Here is a 23543-nt window from a genome sequence, read left to right on the forward strand (position 1 = left end):
TTTTATTTCATATTTTCGTCCACCTACGACTCGGACCGATTGAAATGAGCACGGAATAGTGTTACCATCCATCGGGATAGTCAGGGAATCGACTCGCCATCCGGGATATCGTGCGCAACCTGTTGACCTTTTACTTTAATTTTATTATTATTTTTTTTATTTTGCTTATACGATTTATTCGTATATATATANTCTCCTCTACTGCTGGTCAGTTACAGTTAGCGACTAAATAGACTTGGATAGGAGTAACGCGAGTGACCTAGCTCTATTGGATATTGGAGGTGTATATATATATATATATATACACCTCCAATATTCAATAGAGTTAGGTCACTGGCGTTACTCCTATCCGAGTCTCCCTAGTCGCTAACTGTAACTGATTTAGAACCAGCATGCACTGCACATTATTCTTCGCATTGCAAAATGACATACGCGTGCGTCAGGAACTTCTATTTGAACAAACCTCACCCGCCGTCCGGGTCGGCGATTTTAATAAGGTAGCAACGCTAGCACGGAATTTTTCATTACTTATTCTGTGACGAAACTGAATTTTAGTCTTTTAAATCGAGATACCTAAATAAGGGGGGGCGAAATTTTCCTCCGCCCCGGGCGGCTGACACCCACGCTACGCCACTGATAATTCTTAAACTAATAACTCAAAAAGATCCCAGTTTGTGCGTTGTTTCCTAATGACGTTGCCTGGCAAAAGGGTGTGTGATATTACGGTCGTTATATAGTGATGGTCACTCACTACCCGTAATTATACATTCCAAAGGAAGCTCTATGTCTTCAGAGGGAGGAAGGTAGACAGACATCACATAACAGTAGAAGTCCCTAGTCTGGATTTGGATGGTACAATGGTTTGACTGCTATAGTTAGGCAGGTACTAAGCATCAATGTTTTTATTGGCAACCACTATAACTGTCAGTTGTTCCTCGATGGTAGTAAACGTTGTGCTTTTCCAGTAAAGCTGGTTTGTTGCCAATGGTGTATGGCTCTCGAATTGTAATAACATCTATTGGCTTTTCCTGGATTTCACTGACTAGCTGAGTGGTGGCTGCCTTACACTTCTGCAGATTTACTTGGAGGAAGCTAAGTTTGTCGTCTGAAGCTGTGTTGGTTCTGCTGTTGTTGGCTGCCCGAGAGACAAGTAGTTGTGACAGTATTATGAGCACTGATATGCCTAGTCTCCATAGTTGGTCTGTAAGATGATTGCTATTTTAATTTTTGGCAGGACTGGGAACCTTGTCTGGAATGAATTGTGGTCCGGAGCGTGCCTCTTTTCACCTTGTATGTTCTTGTTTGTTTCTTAACAGTTCGTGCACCTCGGTTGCTTGTCTTTGTTTTGACACTCGGCAAAGCGATGGTTCTGTTGGTCTGATGGTGCACAGTTGCTACACCATTGTTCATTTCTACAATCCTTTCGTAGCCACAGCACTTAAAGCATCTCTGAATACAGACAGTCATCTACTTATGTTACTCCACGCAAGTGCCACATACTTATTTGTTATCAGTATTCTCCTAATCTGGGGGCGCTACGCTTAAAATGACACGCCTTCCTTCACTTTTCTTTTTTTTTTTAAGTTGTACTTATTCTGCATTTTTGTTGAAATTCCTGCAGACTGGCCTCCTGTCATATCATATTTTGCTAATAGAGTGTTTTGGTAATAGTGTGTTCTCGTATGTAGTCAGAGCCGGACTCAATAGGTGCGAGGCCCGATTGAATTTTTTGCGGGGCCCCTCAAAACTTTAAATAACAAAATTAATTAACAGTTAATTTACATATTGAAATATAGATTTTAAATATTAATTTAAAACAAAATCCAAAATCTAATTATAAAAATTAAAAGTCACGAACCATAAGGTAGACAAATTTGTACATTAAAAAGCCTGTACCAAATATAAATACAACTACATTTGATTGAATATAAACATGCATAGGTATGTTTTAGTATTTTTATATTTTTAAATGAATATAACTACATTAATTTTTGCCACGAAAAATCTTCTAATGTGTTGATGGATGAATATAATTGAATCTTATTGAATATAAACCTGTAGAGATGTTTGTTGTGTAAAATCTTCTAAAATAGTATCGAAATGCAACTGGCTCGCTTCTTGACTCTCAATCGACACGATCGCTAAACCGTTTAATCTATTCTGTAATTTGAAACTATTTTTAAATATATAAATTGTCGTGTCCTGCGGGGCCCGATTGGCGCAAATCGCTCCAATCGCCTCAAATCCGGCCCTGTATGTAGTTCGGAACATTGATCGTAATAACTCGGGCGCCTCCCTTCCGAGACCTTTGTTTTAACCTTATTAGCGAGTTTGGAAATTGCTTCAAATGCTTCTTTGAGAGTATCTCCATCTTTGCGTGACGCAACTTTTACACAAATTCCCTCTCCATTGACTGGTCTGATTGAGCTCACACCGATGCCTAGCTTGCTAGGTTGAATTTTTTCCTCGAGCATTTCTGTAACATCTGTCATGTCTGTGAAATTTTTTCTCTCTGCCCGTTTCAAATACAGCAGGACAGCCGCTTCTTCCCCCGACCCTTCTTTGTTGTACTTCTGTTTGATTGCCTTTGTGATGTTCCTAGCGATGATGCTAGGGATTTTCGGGATTCTAACTGCCTCTGCATAGCTCTTGACCACTGGGGTGATTGTTGTAATCTCAGCTTTGCTCCTCCGATCCTTTAGTTCCTTCAAAATCCCATACATTTGATGAATACATCCATGGAGCTTTCACACAGTGTCGCGAATTTCCTGTCGTACTTTTGTATTTGGGCCAATCTTCAAAGAGGCTGGGCAGAGCCCCACGACCTTTGCCAAAAGGAATGAGGCTTCTTTAACAACCTTCTCCTCGAGTGGTTCCACGAGTACCCCCGCTATCACTCAATCACCATCGTCCTCGGAATTGGTATTTGCACCAGAGTCCGTGGTAAATTAGTAAAAAGTCAATCCAAAATACCTCAAAAAGCTCCGGTAAAATATTAACACGCCTAGATACCCTTAAAACTGCTAGTGATGAAAACCAGAAAACAAAAGAACGTTAAAGTAACCAAAAGGTGTTAAGCACTATGATTAAAATAAAAGTAAGTCGAATTTTTAAAAATCCTCCAAACTGCACCCTAATAAACTGTGGACCCACCCAAAAACCCTTTAAGACGCAAAATTAAACAAAAAAATAAAATAAAATAAGTGAATAAAACTCCTGAATACCGAAGTTCATGGATTTGTACCTGCTCAAATATTGTTGGGGGTTTCACCACATGTCTAACATCTAAACTGGCTAGTTTCTTCCTTGAAAGATTGCACAGTTGATGTGTTGCCTTATTCCATCAATCTAATCCAAAAAAATAAAAGCAAGCTCACATAGAAATTAAGGAGAACCACAAAAACCACTTATACTTGCAATTAACCCAGTCTCAAATATTCCGTCCCACTAATTTCCAGTCTCAGCAGTGGCACATTATAGCTTCATGGGGTTCCAGGTAAATTTGAATTGGGGCCTCCATATGCAATTTTTATTTTAACTATTTAGCATTTTTGTTTGGGGGAATTCCCTGGTATCCTTGTTCATTTTTTAATGCACAATTTGCACAGTGTTAGTGCACCCTGCACTTTTGCCAAACCAATAATCTAGGGTTGGGGATATAGCCAAAATTTAAATTTTGATATTCTTACTACAGTAACAAAGTTATAAAAGATTGGTTTGGGGCCACAGGCATTTGCCCTTTTTTGCACATAGGATAACACACCACTCTGTCTCAGTTTCTGGTCACAANGGCCTTACTAGCGAAGCGATCAAGTGGCCTTGACAGTTGCAACCATGCAAAAAAATTTAGCAATTATAACAATGTAAAAGTTTAAAATCGTAACCGAAAAACAAAAGCCAGGTGCAACAACCGCAAACAAGGACCGTTAGATCATTTAGAAACCGTCGGTCCCGTCGAATAACCGTTACAAAACCGTTAGAATTCAAATTTCCCCATTTAACTTAATGTATTGAACTATAATCGCGATTAACTCCCGAAAAACGTTACTTATTCCCACCCAAATTTAGTTACTACGGTATTTACGTCCCCTGTAAAGAACGAGAAACTAACGGCGTATGCCCGGTGTCGCTCGAACTTTTCGCGGTCGGGGGGATTGGCGAGGAAGAGTTAGAAGAGGGCGATAAAAACAATGGCGTTAAAACCTAAAATGTACATTTATTGGTCAGAGTATTTACAATAACGAAACCGCGAAGAAGAAAATTGCTGGGGCTAACATTAGCGGAGAGGACCACCCGGACACGTTTATCCTATACGACTTATACGTTGTACTTTTGTCACTTTGCCGCGTCAAAACCATCGCACCTTTCTCAAATCGCTCTACGGGATAAGGGCTTTAATTCGATATCTGAACCGCATTTTTATCCCCGGCCGTTTACTCCAACTAAAACTTTTTCCCCTTTTCAATTAAAACATAGAAATTTTCAAACGATAAAATTCTGTTAAGTTTAAAATATTAATACGTATAAAGATTTATTTAAAATTATAAATGATAGAAACTGAAATCGTTATTTAATTTTCAGTTACGTGTCCGGAATCGCTGCTACCCGCTTTATATAAGAAAAATATGGCGGTGGTGCGGTACCAAATGGGAGAAAACGTCACGTCCATTATCAGCGATTTAGCTAAAATGAACAGCGCTCAAATACTTTTGCTATGCGATTGGAAGGCGACAAAATTCATCATACACCGGGTAAAACGGAAATTTCCTATTTCAAATTTTATAGGCAATTCGTTTAAAAGGCGTATTTTCCAGATGTTAGGGATTTCCGTCCTTTGGAAGCGGAGGAATGTCTTTCTAATCGAATTTCAAGAGGAAAATCGCATCGAAGAACTGCGGAATTTGATATTTCGAGATAGTAATTTGCTATTTTTTAATGGAAATTCTACGGAAATTTTAAAACTGGTATACAATGGCAAAATCAATAAAACTTTGATAATAAAGCTAAATGTTTCCGAGTCGAAAACGGAAGCGTTTTGTCCGGATGGAGCAGTTTCCAGAAGCGGCATTGGCTCTTTGGATGGAAGAACGATTAAAGTTGCGCTCCAGCCGGTTAGTTTCACTTTCGTATTTAAACAAATACTAATATAAAATGAAATCCAAGGATTTTTATTGTTTTCCAAGCATTTTCCTTTCTATTCTCGAGAATCGGAAAAAAATTCCGGAGTCGACATCAAACTCTTGGATATTCTTAGCGAATATTTAAATTTTACGTAAGTTTCTAATCTCCGTACTAAAATGCAATTGAGGCTGATTGTGGCGGATGCAAAAATGCGGAAAACGGAAGAGGATAGGACCAAACAGTTTTGAAAGTCGAATTCGTTCATCTTTAAAGGGGTAGAAAATTAACGAATTCCGAAGCGGGACTAAATAAAATTGCCAGGCAAAAACTGTTTGGTCCTATTCTTTTCCGTTTTCCGCATTTTTGCCAAAGCGGTCATCTCGTATACAATCGGCCTTAGTTGATAAAAGAATTCAACTTGGTAGACTAATTACAGGTACAAAATACGGCACTCTTTGGACGGTGTTTGGGGAACGTTTAACGACGGAATGATCGGAATGATACGCAGAGAGGTACGTTGGTTACGTTTGCCGGCGGATAAATGATTGAAATTACCTTTCTTTGGCTTATAATATAAATTGTATTTTGAGGAAGTGGATCTGGCCATGGCGGGAATGACCGTAACGTCGGAACGATCGGCAGCGGCAGACTTCAGCCTGGCGTACGCCTTCGATCGAACAGTTTTTGTAACCAGAGCGCCCGGACAGAAGAGCAAAACTTGGGCTATTTTCTTGCCATTCGCTCGGAAGGTTAGTTACGCGGGGCTCCCGGAAAGTAAAGGCACTAGGGACCCCCGTGTAGTGAAAAAAATCATTATATAGCCTCGGGGCTTTTTGCCCGCCTTCCGGGTGTGGCCGTAGATACCTACTAATTTTCATTTACGGCCAACTTCCGGATAATTTGCTGGGTAAGAATTAAACTTTTATTTATAGACATGGATGGCGATAGCCGTTACCATCGTTCTGATGACATTTGTTTTATCCTTGGTGGAAAACGGTATTTTTCCATCCGTTTGGAGGACAAAGCCTAAGCTGACCCTTTATAATAGCTTCTTTTGGATATATAGAGCCGTTATAAATCAAGGTAATTAATATATAATATCGTTTACTTATAATGAACATTTTCATATATAGTATAATTCTAAATATCGTAACCGATAATCTTCACTGAGGGGGAAAAGTATTCTTCTATACGATTTATTTTCTAATTTGAATTTAGTGCAAATAGATCTTTACCCTGGACAAAATGAAATGCGGCGAAACTGAGAAAATTAAAATTGCTGCAAACACGCGTTGTTACCTTATTACACTACGACGAGTTGAAATGTAAGAAAATACAAGAAATAAAATTTGAACACGAGACAATTATTTTAACGCCAATTTTAGTGAGGGTTCGGACCCGTTCACAGCCTCACAGACTTATCGAAGACTTTATTCCTTGTTAACATTTTCAATTTTTCATAAACGCGTCTCTACTCTGGCCACAAGATTTTATAATAATTAATTATATAAAAAGTTTTTAAACCCTAAATGACAAAGCGTAATTCATTAGTACAGGAAGACAAAGCTTGGTAAATTTTACCACTGTTGATTTTGATTTTATTAATTAGTTTCGTGTCAAAATACCGACCGACAGTAATATGACCAAGTATACCAGTTTTGATACAATTTCGGACACCGAATAATTTATTATAAAATTCATTGGCAGCAATTAACACACTGGTTGGCCCGATATTTCTTTCACGCACGCGTGGTCGCACCGACTGCGACACGCAGTAGTAAAATACAGTAGAGCGTCGATTTTCCGAATCAATTGGGGACTGGGGTTGTTCGTATAACTGATATTTCTGATAACCGATTTATGTACGAAAAAGTAGTTTAACGTATCCGATGTTGAAATTTTTCTCCGTTGCGTGTCGCTTCGCGTCGAATTTTCGTCGATGTTAAGCCTAACAAAGACTATTGTATCGTTAAAAATTATTTTTATTTTGTACAAACAAAATAAATATATTGAAAAATATAAAAACAATAAAAAATTATATTTCAGATGTTAATTTAGTATCAAAAACGTAAAATATTTGAGTAGCCCAAGACATAGCCAAAGATTGAAGCGCCACAGCACTGGCGAAAATTTAAATTTGTCGACTGGAATTCTTTCGGATGATTGACTTTAGGAAAATCGACGCTCTATTGTATTTCTTTCTTTAATAGTAGATGTGACAAATCGTCACTTCGTTTTCAAATGTTGGGTTCCGTTAAATATTTTCTACGAAAAGGTGTAATATAATTGTGTCCGCAAGGGGCGCCGATGCAAAATGATTGACAAACTGGCCGAGCTTTTGCTCTAGGATTAATAAAATATCGTAACAGATGGCTTGGCACGCAATCTTAAATGATTTTGTCAGAAAAGTTATGTAACTGGTTGCTGGAATTTTTTAAAATTTAGTATTACCGTTAAAATGAGTAAAAATCATAATCAATACCGGGTGGACTTTAATGCGAAAATTCTGATTGTAAAGTTAGACTGGCAAAGATTTCGTATTGCATTTTATCTGAGATGGGCAAACGACAGATTGATTGGCGCAGCTAAGTAAGCCAACCCCGGGCAATTTTCGGTTGCTTCCAGCGGACAATTTTCAATTTTTTATTAACGAGTGTACCCCCAACAAATGAAGATTACGTTAGTACATTCGCACAATATTTTAATGTACTTGCGTGTTTACTTCACAAGTCGAAAATTTTTTAATCGTTAAAGCGTAATCTTAACGTTGATTTCGTTATTTATAACTCCTACGCAAATTAAGTCAGCCGTTTCTGAACTTCTCGCGCCTTCTCCCGTAGACAATTGTCCCCTTACGAAGCGCCGAATTCAAAATTTCTTGATAAATTTTGCTTGTATTATTGTAACATTTATTTTATTTCGTAATACAGTATATTAATTAAAATATGGGTGCGAGAGCGAATTCTGTAAATTGAAATTTCCACTTCCTCTTTCACGCCTCCCTTCGGCCGACCTTACCGCGTATAGAAAACAGTGTTGCGGGGGGGTTTGAACCCGTTCTCGAGTTTTGGGGAATATCTGAATCGTAATAAGGATACGTACGGCACTTCGGTGCTCTTCTACTACGTGATCCGGTAGCGACGGGTTGGGATCGCTATCTCGTGACCTAACCTAAGCTATGTGTATATAATTTATTACGTAAAATAGATCGCAGTCGCGTGTCATCTCGCCAGTTGCCATGGCAACAAATTGCGGTAGGCTGTATTGCGGATATTCTCCGAAACTCGATAGCGGGATTCAATCCCCATTGCGACGTTGACTTCGACGGACGGCCCGGTCCACCGAAGGGGTGAAACAAAATTTGAATTTACAAACTTGGCCAATTCCAAAACGTGTTACTTCTTTTTCCCATAATTCGAGAAAGGGGGTCGGGCCCTGGCAACACGGTTTTCTATATTTGGCACGGACAATAAAGGGGTATACCGAAATTTTAATTTACAGAATAAGTTACGACACAATGTAAACGGGTTACTGTTTTTTCTTTACCTTTTAGGTTGCTACGCAGCCATTTCTACTAGAACTAGGATTGTGGTTTCTTGTTGGTGGCTTTACGTACTCGTCGTTAGCACCTATTATACAGCTAAATTGATGTCTTACCTCACGAATCCCGGACTAGAACAACCCGTTGATACCGTTCCCAAATTAATTGAACTTCTGAAAGCCGGAACTTACACTTGCGGTACGATTAAGAGCTCTTCGGATTACGCATTATTTAAAGTAAGTTTTGTAAGGTCGCCGACTTCCGGGGGGAATCGTTAATCCCGCGTCGGGATGATCTAGGGTCGTTCGCGTGTGGGTGCGGCGGAGGAGACACGGACGACAAGAATCTCACATAAACCCGTTTATTTTAAACATAAAAGTAAACTTACACTAAGGAACAAAAATGTTATTTATACAATTGGAGGTTCGAATTGTCGAAGGTGTTTCTAATGTTGCTCGAAGGAAGGCCCCGGGGCAACGGCGGGTGTGGAGATTCGTCGGTCCGAGTCCGTAGTCACTGGTTACCAGTTGGGCACAACCGACGGAAAACTGCTTTTTCGTGGTTCGACTAACCTGTGTAGGTGCACAGTTTTCGGAAAGAAGTGAATCTGGGGCCGTATTCTGGTCACTTATCTCTCTCTCTTCTTTCACCGACGAATGACGTCAAAGCGAGACGAAATTCGTCTCTCATAGCGTGAGTTCTTAGATATTTTTCGAAATATTGCGATCTAATTTCTTCTTAGCTATCTAAGTAAGGTTAACATCATATTCGACAGTTCAATAATTGATGTAGGTAATTAAAATTTTAAAAAAAATGGAATCGGTGACGTTTCCGAGTAGGCGCTGGAAAAAAATCAGGATTTTCTCTCTCGAAATATTCTTTCCCAAGATAGAGAACGTTCTCTAATACGATTGTACAGCGCGAGTAGCATCAAATCGTCCATATTGGATATAACGAAATCGAGGCGAAAGACGAAAGAACGGCCTAAAGACAACTATCCGCTCGTCTGTGATAAACGAGAGAATCGAAGAGAGAAAAGGTTGTCCAGAATCGCGTTTAGAGAGACGCGATGATCTCTCCAGACGTAAATAAATGATCAGCCAATCAGCGATCGGCTTGTGAGAGACGACAGACGAGAGACGATGACCAGAATACGGCCCCAGTCCTCGAAGATCGGGGATTATATCAATCTCCGTTCTTGGTTTTGTTTTCTTCCGATTGGCTCTACGTCCATTTTTGCTCGCTCCCGATTGGTCTCTCGTCTGTCTCTAAGCGAAAGACGATTCCTGTTCGAGTCACCAGAAAGATGCGCCTCGAAGAATCTACTCGACACCATCCGTTATTCTGGATGCAAAATGTCGATGGAACTTCGAAACTCGCGCTCATATTTTCCACCATTGTTGTCTAGTCTGTGACGTTTTTGAAATTTAACTACCCGACGCGATGTCCCTTTTCGTCATTAATCTTTCCTCTTTTTAAAATTTCTATGTTCTAATTATGTGCATACGAGCGACTCTACCGGAGGTCGTTCGTTTACAATTATTAATCATTTAAAATTATTGCGTTCCGTTTACATCAATAGCGTTTTTTTCCTCTCGTCGCGGTTTCGTACGACTAACACAACTAATTCGATCTTTGATCGGTTTTTAACAATAGACGATTTTTTTCTAGTTTCGTTTTAATAAATTTCTAATAATAAATATTTAATTTCAATTCATTCACAGTTTGATTCGTATTTGATTATTTGTATCCAATTCTGTGGACAAATTCTAGATTCTTAGTCGTTCTTTCCATCGAATTTCCCGAAAATTGGCGAAATTTCAATAAATAGTAATAGTACGACACAAATACAGTACATAAACATGAGATTTTGATATGAAGAATAGTTCAAAAGGGTTGCGCGTGGACACGGAAATTTCACGTCCTACGGCTTCGAATGCCGGACGATGCTAATACATGGCTCCTTTTTTTTCTATATGCTAACTGTAAATAAATGTCATTTTCGAAGCTTGGCGTAGTCTTTAGAATGACGATGAACCAGAAACCGAAATTAAATCTCTGCTTATGCGCACGATCTCCAGCAGATGGCGTTAAAAACGTAACGCTTTTCGGAAAACGCAGAGTTTTCTGTATTAGAACCCGATATAATTCTCAATTAACCCACGGCTCGGGGTTTTGAAAATCGAATTTTTAAACTGGTAGAAAATGAACGTATTCGGAATCCGTATAATGAAATTTTAATTACTTTATGCAATTTAAAGTATATCAATGGCCGGATGGCCGAGCGGTCGAGGTGGCAGCTACCGCTCTGGGGGACCCGGGATCCAATCCCCGGGAACTCTACGGGGGGTGGTCCGTTCGGATATGTCGGGCCCCGTCCCTCACCACTCGGCCGTCCCATTGCGGGCCTGCTTTAAGAGGCCCTCTTAGTGCCCACGGGACGGTAAGAATACAAAAAAAATATTTAAAGTGTATAAATAAATCTAGAGCTCCCTTATACTTAACATATATGTCAGAATTGTTAGCTACGAATTATGTACGGTATGGAGTATCTGTAAACAATGCTAAGGACAACGGGCATTTTCTATGAATCCATATTAAATTTGATTCTTCCACTACCTCGAGTAAAAACAATATTTACGTTTATTTAGAATCATTCAAATCCCGTCATACTAGAAACAATGAATTCCGATTCGTCGAATTTCGTGAAGCACGACGTCGAAGGATTGAAGAAATGTTTGGAAAAGAATTACGCATACATCGCTGGTGAATTAACGATAAAAGCGGATATTCGATACGAATCGAAATTCCTCTTCTCTAAGGACACGTTTCGAGTGTTCGGATACGGAATTGCTTTATCCAAACGATTTTGGCACCGGCAATCGTTCGACCACGTGTGAGTATGAAATCACAAAATGTTTTCCTCGTCGCCATCTTTGTATCTGGATTAATAATGATTTATTTGTATACTTTTCAGAATAATTCGCTTATTCGAAGCGGGAATAATTGACAAGTGGATTCATTCGTTGATAGATAAGAAAAGAATGCAAACAATAGATGAGGATCGGCAGAATCCGCTTTGTCTTTCCGACTTGCAAAGCGTTTTTATTCTTTTCATTATCGGATTAATAATTGCCATCATCATTTTTATCATCGAGATTTGTCATAGAAAACGAACAAAACTTTGTTGAAATTTATGTTAATCGAAGACAGGACGCACAGAAGGGGCAAATCGCCCCACATTCCAAGGAAGTAGTGGTCCCACACAATAATTTTTTTGCTTACTTCAATTTAATTTCATGTAGGTACTGATACGTATTTTGCCCAAAGCTCCTCTGGGTGCGTGTCTCGAGATACACGAGTAACCACAGGTGTGTTTTCAGGGTCGTGTCACAAACTCTTTTCAGTGGTGCGTTACAACTTCGTGCGGCCCAGACAAATTTGAATTAGGGGTTCCCGTGTAGTGTTGACTTCAATTTTCTTATAACATTGGTTGGGGAGCCGGACAGTTTTCCTTTTTGCATATAGGGTAACGCGACACCGATTTCTTCAGAAAACGGTCTCACTGAACAAGTTAGTACTACGTGATATTCTTATACGTTAGTGTTTTTACTTACGTAACTCGAAACTAGGCACCCTGGACTAGGGTGACCAGATATTTACATAGTCAAAGTAGAGCATTTGAAGTTTTATAATGCTTCCCAATAGGACATTTGACAACCCAGCTTAAAACAATAAAAATTGGTAGTAAAAAAAGCACAAAACACTAAAAATTGATAAGTAAATAATTTTAAATTGATATACTACTCTTGTTGTTTTAAATGCTACTCTTTGTTGCAATTGTACCGATTATCTAAATATATAAAATTACTTGTCCTGTCTGTCTGAGTCACTGATTGATTCATCATCGCCCAGAGCAAACCGCTGGACCTAAAAAGATGAAATTTGGTACACAGGCACACTATGAAGGGATTTTTCGAATTTCCCCGCAGGGGAGAGGAAGAGCATTAAGGCTTAACCGGAAAAACGGCTTCTACTGTACTATTTTACTTGTTAGATGCAGTTTTTTGTTTTTAACTGCGTTTAGTCTTCATTGAGTACTTAGGTGTATTAAATTGATAAAAATATTTATAACAATGTCTGAAATGTTATCTATTTCGATTTTAAAAATGTTCGAACCGTTTTAAATTCGAATTTGTTATCGCGTATTGGTTCGATTATAGAACGATTGTAAACGTTCCAGAAAATTGATCAAATTGAAAACAGTTCGTTTGATTCTGGGCGGTAGGTGTTATATAACAATTACTATGGTCGTTGAAATACTGAATATAAATGGGGTTTGCTGGCAAAGCCGCGGGTAACAGCTAGTTTAATATAAAAAGATGAAAAAAAAGTTTATTGTTATTATTAATGACTACCTATTGGCCCAGTAGTAGGACGGGTGGTCACCCTACCCTGGACGGTCCCGACTGAAGATTTCTATTAATTTGAGATGGTAAATCATTGAAGTGATAAGAATAAAATGGACACAGACACTTAGGCTATCAAAGATACCTGATTTTTTTCTTTATTAACAAAAGAAGCGGTCTATTTTAGATATTCGGGAATTTATTGCACAAAAATGACACATCTGATATGAGTAAAATTCCAAGATTTTGTTTTCTCGGATTAAAAAACTAGTCAGAAACACAAATTCAAATTAAATTATTTACAAATAAATGTTTACAATATTAACCCAAAAATATTATTGTACAAACAAACAAACAAGGCGGTTCTCTGTCACGAGGATAATTTAAAATAACGTTCTGAATGTAAATGAAAATCGTTCTTAAAGATAATTAACTAAATGTTGATTAAAGTTGGTGATGATCAAACAGCGATAACATTAACTCGCGCTCAAAATGACAATGTTAGCATTAATTAACACACCCGTCGATTTAACTGCTATAAATTTGCAATTTTTATCAATCGTAATACGTTATTTCAATGTCGAATATTCGAACAATACTAAAATTTAAAACGTGGTATAAACACGTGTAGAGGTTAAAGGACTCTAATGGCTATTATCTTATACCAGTATTAATATAAAAAGGCAATGAAAGTCGATGTTTATCTTAGAGTACACGGTTTCTTAACTGTCAAGGCAAAAAAGAATCTATGGTCTCGCTACCAGAGGAGGAAATCTCAATGTGAAGTAAACAAACGGAAGCAATGGAATGTGGCTCAATAACAGGATGGCACGTCAGAAATTTGAAACATTCGTTGAGCAATAGTTTTCCCCTTCACATAAATCGTGAGCACACTTTTCAAGATGATAGAAGAATATCGTTTCCTTTTTAATATAACATACCTAAAAAACTTTCAACAAACATTTCTATTGTCCAAATACTCAACACAACAATTTCCAACTAAAAAACAACAGCAAATTGAAATTTGCATCATCATCATCATCATCACAAAACAGCATCGATAATTATCATCTTTAATTGTTTAAATCTGAATTCGAAACGCATTACCTTCAAATTTCTTTAATGGGATTAACATAAAACACGAAATTGTGCCCAAGAATCTGGTGGTAAGCTGGGATACTGACAGACTACGCAATATAATAAACGAATATTAATTTAATATGAATTATAATAAAGAACAGATCGAAAAGGTGTCTTAGAGCTGGAACTGCATTCAGAATTAATTACTACTAAATCTGATAAAGTTGGTTTTCTATTTTAATAAGAATTGCAAATATGAATTATAATAAAGAAAATATCGAAAAGGTGTCTTAGAGCTGGAACTGCATTCAGAATTAATTACTACTAAATCTGATAAAGTTGGTTTTCTATAGTATTGACTGGGTCACTCCGGAGTTACCGTTAGGAGTTTCTTCAATACGCATATAAATATTTTAACTGCAGTTTGTCTCTTCACGCTTGAAGCGTGTGAGTTCGAGTGAGTCTAAGCAGCGAGTAAAAAGCAACAACAATTAATTTCAAACAGAAAGCAAATTTTCCAATGATCACCAGAAGAATTTTCGTTTACACGCGTTGGATTTTTTTTTTTTTTTTATTTGATGTTTCGTTGTGCAAGGGTCACCAAGGACACGCAGCATTAACCATATGTTTAAAGTGTAGGATATGTATATATATAATAGCCGAGAAAATAGAGACCGTAAAGATTTTTATTAATGTGTGATCTGCACAAATCAAGTTTGCCATTTAGAAACAGTTCCTGCCACACTATGCTGCCTCAGTTACAACGAAAACAAATTAAACTTGTTTATATCCTAAGAAATATTTCAGTTTGCCTACTGAAGAATTTAATAAATCAAGTACTAATAGTTTCAAGTTATTTNATCACAGAAATAACTTTATATATATATTTTACAGACAATTAATATATTTATAAAGTTAACAAAATTGTCTATAAAAACTAACACTTATGATATTTCTGTACAATAGGTTTTTAATATCTAAATTTCTATTAAAGGCAATAACCTGTCTACTTCAAATGCTTTTAGTTTGACATGTTTTCAGATTATGGAAGATGAGTTGGAAGAGGATAAAATTTATACAAAATTTTCTGATACATTTTTTTATGCAGTTATTCATCTATTCATAAGTAATTTCTAGTCAAATAACAACAATACAATTATTTGTACATTGTGTAATCTATATAAAACTTTTAAAACTAACTATTTTACAATCAAAAACATACATTAACTTGAGATAAAAACAATCATCTACATAAAAAGATTTGGAAAGAATATAATAAGTTTGTGTGTGATTTTGGCAAGTGTGAAAAACAAAAAAAAAACTTAGTTTTTTCATTTGGCACTGGAGAGAAATTCATGTAGATTTCATGAAAATAATCTTTTCTAAATACATTTTGCTAAACTTTATACATTAAAATTAACAAATCGCACGGGTTTATCCGCGCGGATCTCTCGTATAATATTGTAAAATCACAGCCGTCACTGCAAAGTTCGTGTATTCCCATAACGCTATACATTATTGTCCAACACAAATCACAAGATTTTAATGCGTGGCTACCATAATTTTTTTTTTTCAATTCACTGACTAAATCTTTGAATATTACCAAAATACTTTTAAAAATCAGAATGATTTTCCTTTCTTTGACTACACTAATATATGATACACAAATATTAAAACAAATATACATATATATATTATGTAATCTATATATGTATATTCGGCACTTGGAAAAACTCCTAATTATACTTTGTCGATTAGAGTCCGAGACGAACGGGGGAGACTTTTCCCGTGTTAAAATATCACACAAGTATTCCGATAAATATAAAATTAATTGTGCACTACGATTCTTTTAACATTCAATTAAAATGATATTTTAACAATTATTAAGTGGTGATTTGTCCTGTAAATCTGGCTGCGAAAAATATCGTTCTATCAAAAAGTCAAAAAACGAATTGAAATAAATTTTCAATTTCTTTTTAAATTAGAAATGTTTTTATAGCAAACTTATTGAATGTACTGATTTAAAAAATGAACTTCTTACCGATTAATTGGACTTGAATATCTGTACAATGTGAAAAAAACTACCAAAAAAGGCAGTTAATGGCTGGGAAACAGAAATGACAAATGCGATTTCAAAGATAACAAGCAACGATGACTTCAAAAAGCTGAATTCTATACATGATACGCTACGCACAGTAAATCGCATTGTCCTCGAAAGGACCTAATATATAACCGAATTGTACTCAACTTTACAATATACACAATATATGAAATATGATGACGGAAGGATTTTTAATCATTGACTTCGGAAACGTACGTAAGCGGAAAGTAACCAATCTGAAAATAAATAAATAATTTTTTAATAATACAAAATCTTTATTTAAAACTTTTAATCTTTAAAATCCTTAATTATAACGCTATTTGAGATAAATTTGGTAGTCAATATATTTAATTGTATGCTTGTATTCCTTTCTTTAATTGTAAGATTAACAAACTAATGAGTACTAAAAATACATTTTTATATGCAAGGTGTATAGTAAATTCCTTATACATTGATTTGTATCAGTGTACAAAAAACTTTTGTGAAAAAAATTGAAGATATGTACTTTACAACTCAAACAGAATTTTTCATTCGTAAATGACTCCATAAATTATAAGATTGCTGACTTGTAAAAATATCTAAAATTCATCTGAATTCATTTACTTTTCTCTTCACAAAGTCCGACAAACAGATTCACAATTGTGCAACTTTCTAAGGGATGAAAGACTCAAAATTCTGAACATAAACTAAGCAAAGTTTCTTTCCTTCTTTTTCGTTAATGACTGCTTGTTTTAGAAACCTGTATACTGCATTACATTTCTAACAAGTTCATTTAACTTTGTGAAGAGTCAAGTAAATCAGACTTGATTCATCTGAAATTACTCAGATTGTAATAACTAAATATCATACTGCATAATACAGAACTTACAAAAATATTACATATGTGTAATATTTTTGTAATAGTTTGTTTTAAGATTATAAAAATTTGAATAAGTATCCAGCAGCCATAGTGAGGGTGTAGAAGAGCTGCACTCAGTTCACAAGCTGCAGTTTGATCACAGTGGTAATGTAATATAGTGTATAATATGAATAGAGCATTTTAGTAAACATATTTGATTATTTTAACAGCAGATTGACATTTTCAGAACTTATCAATTCTGTCTTCAGATCTGACAAGAAAATTAAAAAGAATAAATAAATTTTGAAAAATTTTAATTTACTTGTTCTTTCTCAGATCTGAGTATTGAATTTGTAAGTTCTGAAAACAAATCTTCTATTAAAATTTTGCTTTCTACACACTTTTTAAATGTTTTCAAATTCTTTGCTGTAAATAAATTTAAAATCTAATGACAGGTACTTTTAATTATAAGTTCTGATGTTGTAGATCTTAAAACTATAAATGTATTTTACAGAATTAATTTCAAACATTTCTGAGGAGATTGAATGCTCCTAACATTTTCCAATAAAAAGTAGCTACTTATCATTAGATTCTGAATAATTACCAAAATACTGTTTATCGGGCTCTCTGGTTTATCTGGAATAAGAAAGATAGACACACAGAAAACCTATACACCCGAAAAAATCAAAGAACTAACTTGTAAATATTATAGTACATTCTTGCCCTAGTATAATGTTGCAGCTGTAAGAATACTGTTTTCCCTTGGATCAATGCCTATTTTGAACACCTATGATTTAACTGAGGAACTGGCAACAAAAATAAATACAGTACATCACAATTACTTCAGTTCAATTCTGGTATTTTTGAAACCATGCCAGTAATTGTTTAGTAATTCAAACACAAAGCATTTATTGTATTCATTCAGACACTTAGCAAATCTCATCATTAAATTTTATTTAGTAGATATGTTGTATACGTTTCAGGCATTTTGTGCCCCTCCTCGACCAACTTTAGATTACAGATCACCGAAAGTTAAAACTATAAAATTCCTTTGCACATTCAACTTGTTATCAATTAAATTACAGATCTCTGTAAGGTTTGAACCTTTAAAACTCCGTTACACATTCAACTTCTTATTATCTTGCAGTTTTTCTCTGTAATTGTTGTTTTGTTGACCTTTATGCATCTTCTTCTGATGATTATTGTTGTTTCAGTTTTTGTACACGAAACGTGTACAAATACGATGAACACGTATCAACTAAATAAAATTTAATGATGAGATTTGCCAAGTGTCTGAATGAATACAATAAATGATTTGTGTTCGAATTACTACTTCAGTTCAAATTAGTTCTTTAATTTCCCTATGGAGCGCTAAGCTAATTACTGGTTGACTTTTAAAAAGGTCATAAAGAGCAGTTCTACCCAACACAAATGGCCAGAAAACTTGATATGTGTACTGTACCAGCTGATAGAAAACAACAAACTGATACTGTATGTAGATATGTCTTTTGCTTTATACTGTTAATATTGTTATAAAAGTACTGTATATATAATGTGCAATAAATAAAATGTAATGTACATCTAAACTGTGTTATTTATGTTGTTTACAAATTTTCCAGATTATCCAAATTTTTGGTCATCTGGATTGGGCCTGGTCCTGTTTGAGCTGAATAAACAGGGTCCCATTGCAGTATATTATATTTATATTGTATTAATCACAAAAATAATTATTAATAAAATGTTCTTTCTATATGACTGAAATCAACTTTCAGATGAGATAAATTTGCTCTTTCAATAAATTTTGTCTATCAGATGTTGAAAAAGACTACATTAAGTAATTTTTGAACTGATTAATCATTTAGATTTTATTATTATTAAGATATTGGTTTCATTTCATTAAGTAACTTGAATCATATCATAATAGTATCAGAATTTGTTTAAGTATACCAAAATTTTTTCACCTATTCATGGAAGTTCAAAAATTGGATTATATAATCATTTCAAATAAATATATATTTTTTCTATCTTGTTCCTAATGAATATGGACATGTAAATAATTTATGTATTTAAAATTTATATATGATGCGTAATACAGAAAAAAGTCAGTTACAAAATTGTAGAGCTTGACCAATTTAGCATGAAAGGGCACTGTGTATATAAACAGGTAAATACAGAGCACGAAATGCTAATATGTACATCAAGCACACACAGAAAAATGTGTGATTCTCAGGTGTTTATTTATAATGTGTGTTATTTTTCTTATTTTCCTATGTCTTCATGCCACATTCATTACTGAATGTCATATTTGTGCATTACTCAAACACCAGTGTATAAGGTCTTTAACGTGCATCCTGTATATAACTATTCTTTACAACATATTTAGACAGAAAGAATTAAAGAAAGAAGAGTTATTAATATAAGTAAATTTTAGATAAATAAACATTTCTCATAATAAATTTTGTAATAGTTATAATTATTATTATTAAAATTACAAATCATATTAAACTATTCAAAATATTTAAATATTCTATGTTTTAACTATAAATACATTAAAGAATTGTACCCTTTCTCCTATTTGTCCTTTCCACCAACCCTTTTTTCCACCTGCTTTGCTTAAAATGGTCACTCGATCACCTTTCTTTAAAGCTAACATATTTGGAGTTTCAGGAGAAAAATTGTATATGGCTGTAGCATAACCCAAAGGCTCTGAAATAAAAAATTTATGATTTTTAAATTCCCCAATTTTATTTTGGCCAGAACATTTAGAGAGGGGGGAAAAAAACAAAAATGTTTGGAATTGTGAGAATGCACTGTATTTTTAAATAGAGCTGGATCACTTTTGGAATAGAATAATATTAATTTTAACTATTTAAATCATGGAATTTGACCTAAAGTAATTGAACTAATTATAATTAGGTTCAAAAAGATGAGAAATAATGCTTAATTCTGGAAACAAAATTAAATTTATTTGGGAATGTTTTCATTCTTTTATAAGAACATCATTGGCTGTGAAAATTATCAAGTGCATTACAATGAACATATTTGAAAGAGAGAAAATTTTAAAGCATTAGATAATTTTCACAGCTGATGATGTTCTTATAAAAGAATGAAATTTTTTCTGAATAAAACTTAATTTGGTTTCCAGAATTTGGCATTTTTTCCCATCTTTTTGAATGTGTGTCAAGTTCAAATGTTACTTTTGTTAATAATTAGCTTCATTCTAGTCTGAAAATAATCCAGCTTTTGAACATATGATTATTTATCCAATGCTGATATTAACATCAACATTTGTATTCACCATCCAGGATCAAAACTGAAATCACAAGTTAACCAATTAGCATTTGTTTTAAATATGTGAATATTTGTTTGGTTAACTTTTGACTCTGGCTGTTGATTTTGGTGTATGAGTATAGACACAAACTCTCAATCTCTTATATTCAGCTTAAGCTACTAATAAATAAATAAATACTATACACAAAATTAATACTAACTATTAATTTTTTAACGCAGAAAGAAAAGTAAAATCTTTAAATTCTTACCTACGTTATTGGATACAATCATTTTAAATGGATAAGATAATTTACTATTTAGACCATGGAAGCTATCAGCCAAACTATTTTCTTCATACCATTTTATTAATTCCTTTAAAAAATTTTTTTAAATTATCATGAACAGTCTCTACTTTATTTAATACTAAATAAACATTCTACTTACAACAACACTTTTGAAATACTTTGATTCTGATAAATAATACAGCTGGCCACCTTCTCTCGTATATACTTTCATATGCTTTACATTGTTATCGTAACTAAAAATATAATACTTACATCAATTAAAAGTAATTATGTGTAATTAAAATGTGCATAAAAGGTTTAACATTACTGTTTCCAATATAGTTTAACAAGTACAACAAAAACCGTATTTGGGATGCGACTGTCTCAGAGACTCACTACTAAGCGAAATCACTTTGATGCTCAAGGTGGGTCTCATTCTCATTCTCCAATCTTATTTGGTATCACTGCTTTTGGGCATGATCATTCAAACTTCGCCGGCCACGACCACAATGCATTTTCAAAAACATTAACCTATCCAATTTCAAAATTTCTCTCCATTGCGTGTCAGCCCGGGTTGAATTTTTGTCGATGCATAACGAAAATCTCCCATTTTTGTAAAAAATAATCGTGGTTATTGTATTGTCCAAAATTATTTTTTTATTTTTCACAAACAATATAGAGTTTAACCCTATTATAATGTCATTGAATGTAACGACAACCCTAATATAACATCAAACTTATCGGTCCTATGATTTTACTATACTAGATAATGTTAAAAAAAAGTCCACTTGTAACAACATAAAACCATTTTAATGTCATATTTGAAGCACTCCCAAATTCACAAAATTAGATTACAAATTTTATTTAACATAGAAAAAACTACATGTTCAGTCCTAAGGTCAGAGTTTACTTCTTAGAATGACTGTGGGTGGTACTCTCCCCTACCTGACTTTGGTGGGGTGAGGTGCCTGTTTTGCCCGTTTGTAGAAGAGGGTTGCCATTTTGTATTTTATTTTGACTCTGTTCTTGGTCCCCCGACTACCTACGAGTCTGGATATTTTTATGTGCAAATGATTTGGGCACCTAATACTCTGTGCCAAATATCAACTCTCAACATGTATTCCTTCATACCTCTATGCTGATAACATAAAACAGCAGTACGATTTTATAAATAAGACATAGTCTTGTCAATAACAGTTATGTATTATAACAGCTTAATAATATAACAGTTTCATTTTGTTGTTATATTACCAAGCCATTACAAATATATGTTATGTGTATATATGCCAGTGAATCAGATAAAACTAGGATTAACTGGCTAATGCTAACTTTATTTAAATCTTTCCACTAAAGCACGTAACAATCTATTCATTTTGAACTTTATCTGTATAATGCTTTAGTCAACTTACAAGTGGATAAAGCTGAGATTTTCCAAAAATGGATGGATGAAGCAAAGAGGAAAAGTTAACTTAAAATTTGTGCTTTATCTAGATCAGAGTTTCTTAAAATAGGGACAATGGGATGGACTCAAGAGAGCAAAAGTGACATTTTCATTAAATAAAATAGCTTTGAGTGTAATGTGATATTATTATTATAAGGTATGAAAAAAATTAAAAATAAAAAATACTATGCAGAGGGAAATTTAAACAAGTTTACTCAATGATCACAGGGTTTACTGTACACAGGAAACCATGATTTAAATCTATTGTATTTTTCAAACTGTGACCGCCTGGCAATAGCACGAAAAACTTTAAGAACAACTGATCTAGATAGTGTACAGTTTTCTTCTTTGCTTCATCCAACCATTTCTGAATAATCTCAGCTTTATCTGCTTGTGATTTGGCTAAAGTGCTTGTGACAAATAAAGTTCAAAATGAATAGATTGTTATTTGCTTTAACCAAAATGCTTGGTTATTCGCTCTGTTTTTCGCTTTCGCTAGCGAATCGCGCTCAGTATGAACTAAGCTTAACATACATGCACCAATGATACTTCCAATAACTGTTGATTGTTGTTTTACTGCAAATATACCCATGTATTCTAAGATACATCTGTGAGATTGCAGGTTTGATGATGTGAAAAATTTAGAAAATTTTTGTAAGCTGAATTCTCCATTGCAATAGTTAGAAAAACATCGCTTGAAAACAGAGTGAATGACACACTTCCAGTGTTCAACAAATGTTAGAGATAGCTTCTTGATAAAGCACCGAGTTCAGAGTTAATACGATTTTTCTTATATCGCAAGTACTTTTGACGAGTATTATATTGTCGTCCTGTGAGATAAGCGCGAATACCGGAGACAAAGAAACACAACTTTTATGATATGAAATTCTTTAATTCGCGCACAGAATACCGAAAATGTGGTTCGGATGCCAGCTACAATCTCTACCCTCGAACATTTAATTAATTTCTGTAACAAAAAACATTACGGACCAGTTATGTAACGCGACAATCTCGTAGTTTAATAACTATTCTACTTATATACTATACAATTATACCTTATGACTAAGCTTACGGCTAATTATTATATTCTAAAGATGAAAATTAGGTCTAAGGTAAGATATGAATTGAAATATAAAGATGAGAGAAAAAGGAAGTCGGGTACCCAATGATTTCGGTGTGCTTCACGGGGGATTGTAGTAAGTGGGGGTGAGCCTCTCGATCCACGGCGAAAGATAATTCCTTCCCTGTGGAAGTTTTCTTGGTCTTCACTATACACTTTAAAACGCACGAAAACCTCCTTTTCAGTTTTCGATAGCCTCCGTATTCTTTTCTCCTCGAAAAGTCCGTTTAGTCTCCACTTGGTTCAACAACCCAAGAGCCTTCTTCACATGTCTTTTCCTGTCCTCTACTACCTCTAGAATGAACTCTTGGACCCCGTTATACCCTGAGGGTTACACA

The 23543-nt window shown here is 34.8% G+C and overlaps 2 protein-coding genes across 2 annotated transcripts in view; one reads left to right on the top strand and one right to left on the bottom strand.

Annotated features, from left to right (window-relative positions):
- Positions 1-4625: 4625 nt before the first annotated feature.
- LOC111639789 (glutamate receptor U1-like) lies at positions 4626-12708 on the top strand. The gene is made up of 9 exons (XM_023385733.1): positions 4626-4751; positions 4815-5111; positions 5184-5272; positions 5558-5633; positions 5712-5870; positions 6054-6204; positions 8675-8898; positions 11314-11558; positions 11640-12708. Exons 1-9 carry the CDS (start codon positions 4626-4628, stop codon positions 11851-11853), a joined length of 1581 nt encoding a protein of 526 aa, XP_023241501.1. The 3' UTR covers positions 11854-12708.
- A 2309-nt stretch (positions 12709-15017) lies between these two features.
- LOC111639800 (protein vav-like) overlaps positions 15018-23543 on the bottom strand; it is a 34226-nt gene continuing 25700 nt past the window's right edge. Inside the window, exons 3-6 of the mRNA XM_023385751.1 lie at positions 20805-20898; positions 20630-20732; positions 19654-19796; positions 15018-16488 (exon numbers count right to left, since the gene is read on the bottom strand). Of these exons, the coding sequence (XP_023241519.1) occupies positions 16444-16488; positions 19654-19796; positions 20630-20732; positions 20805-20898 (385 nt within the window). The 3' untranslated portion in view covers positions 15018-16443. The remainder of the gene's footprint in view (positions 16489-19653; positions 19797-20629; positions 20733-20804; positions 20899-23543) is intronic.

This window comes from Centruroides sculpturatus, unplaced genomic scaffold, assembly GCF_000671375.1.
Source record: "Centruroides sculpturatus isolate CEXI.00-Female unplaced genomic scaffold, Cexi_2.0 scaffold668, whole genome shotgun sequence".
NCBI classification, from domain to species: Eukaryota; Metazoa; Arthropoda; class Arachnida; order Scorpiones; family Buthidae; genus Centruroides; species Centruroides sculpturatus.

Excerpts from the sequence above, each read along its gene's own strand:
- LOC111639789 (XM_023385733.1), top strand. The coding sequence starts at position 4,626 with ATGGCGGTGGTGCGGTACCAAATGGGAGAAAACGTCACGTCCATTATC. Across the intron at positions 4,752-4,814 it reads CAAAATTCATCATACACCGG|ATGTTAGGGATTTCCGTCCT; the intron begins GTAAAACGGAAA and ends CGTATTTTCCAG. Across the intron at positions 11,559-11,639 it reads CGGCAATCGTTCGACCACGT|AATAATTCGCTTATTCGAAG; the intron begins GTGAGTATGAAA and ends TATACTTTTCAG.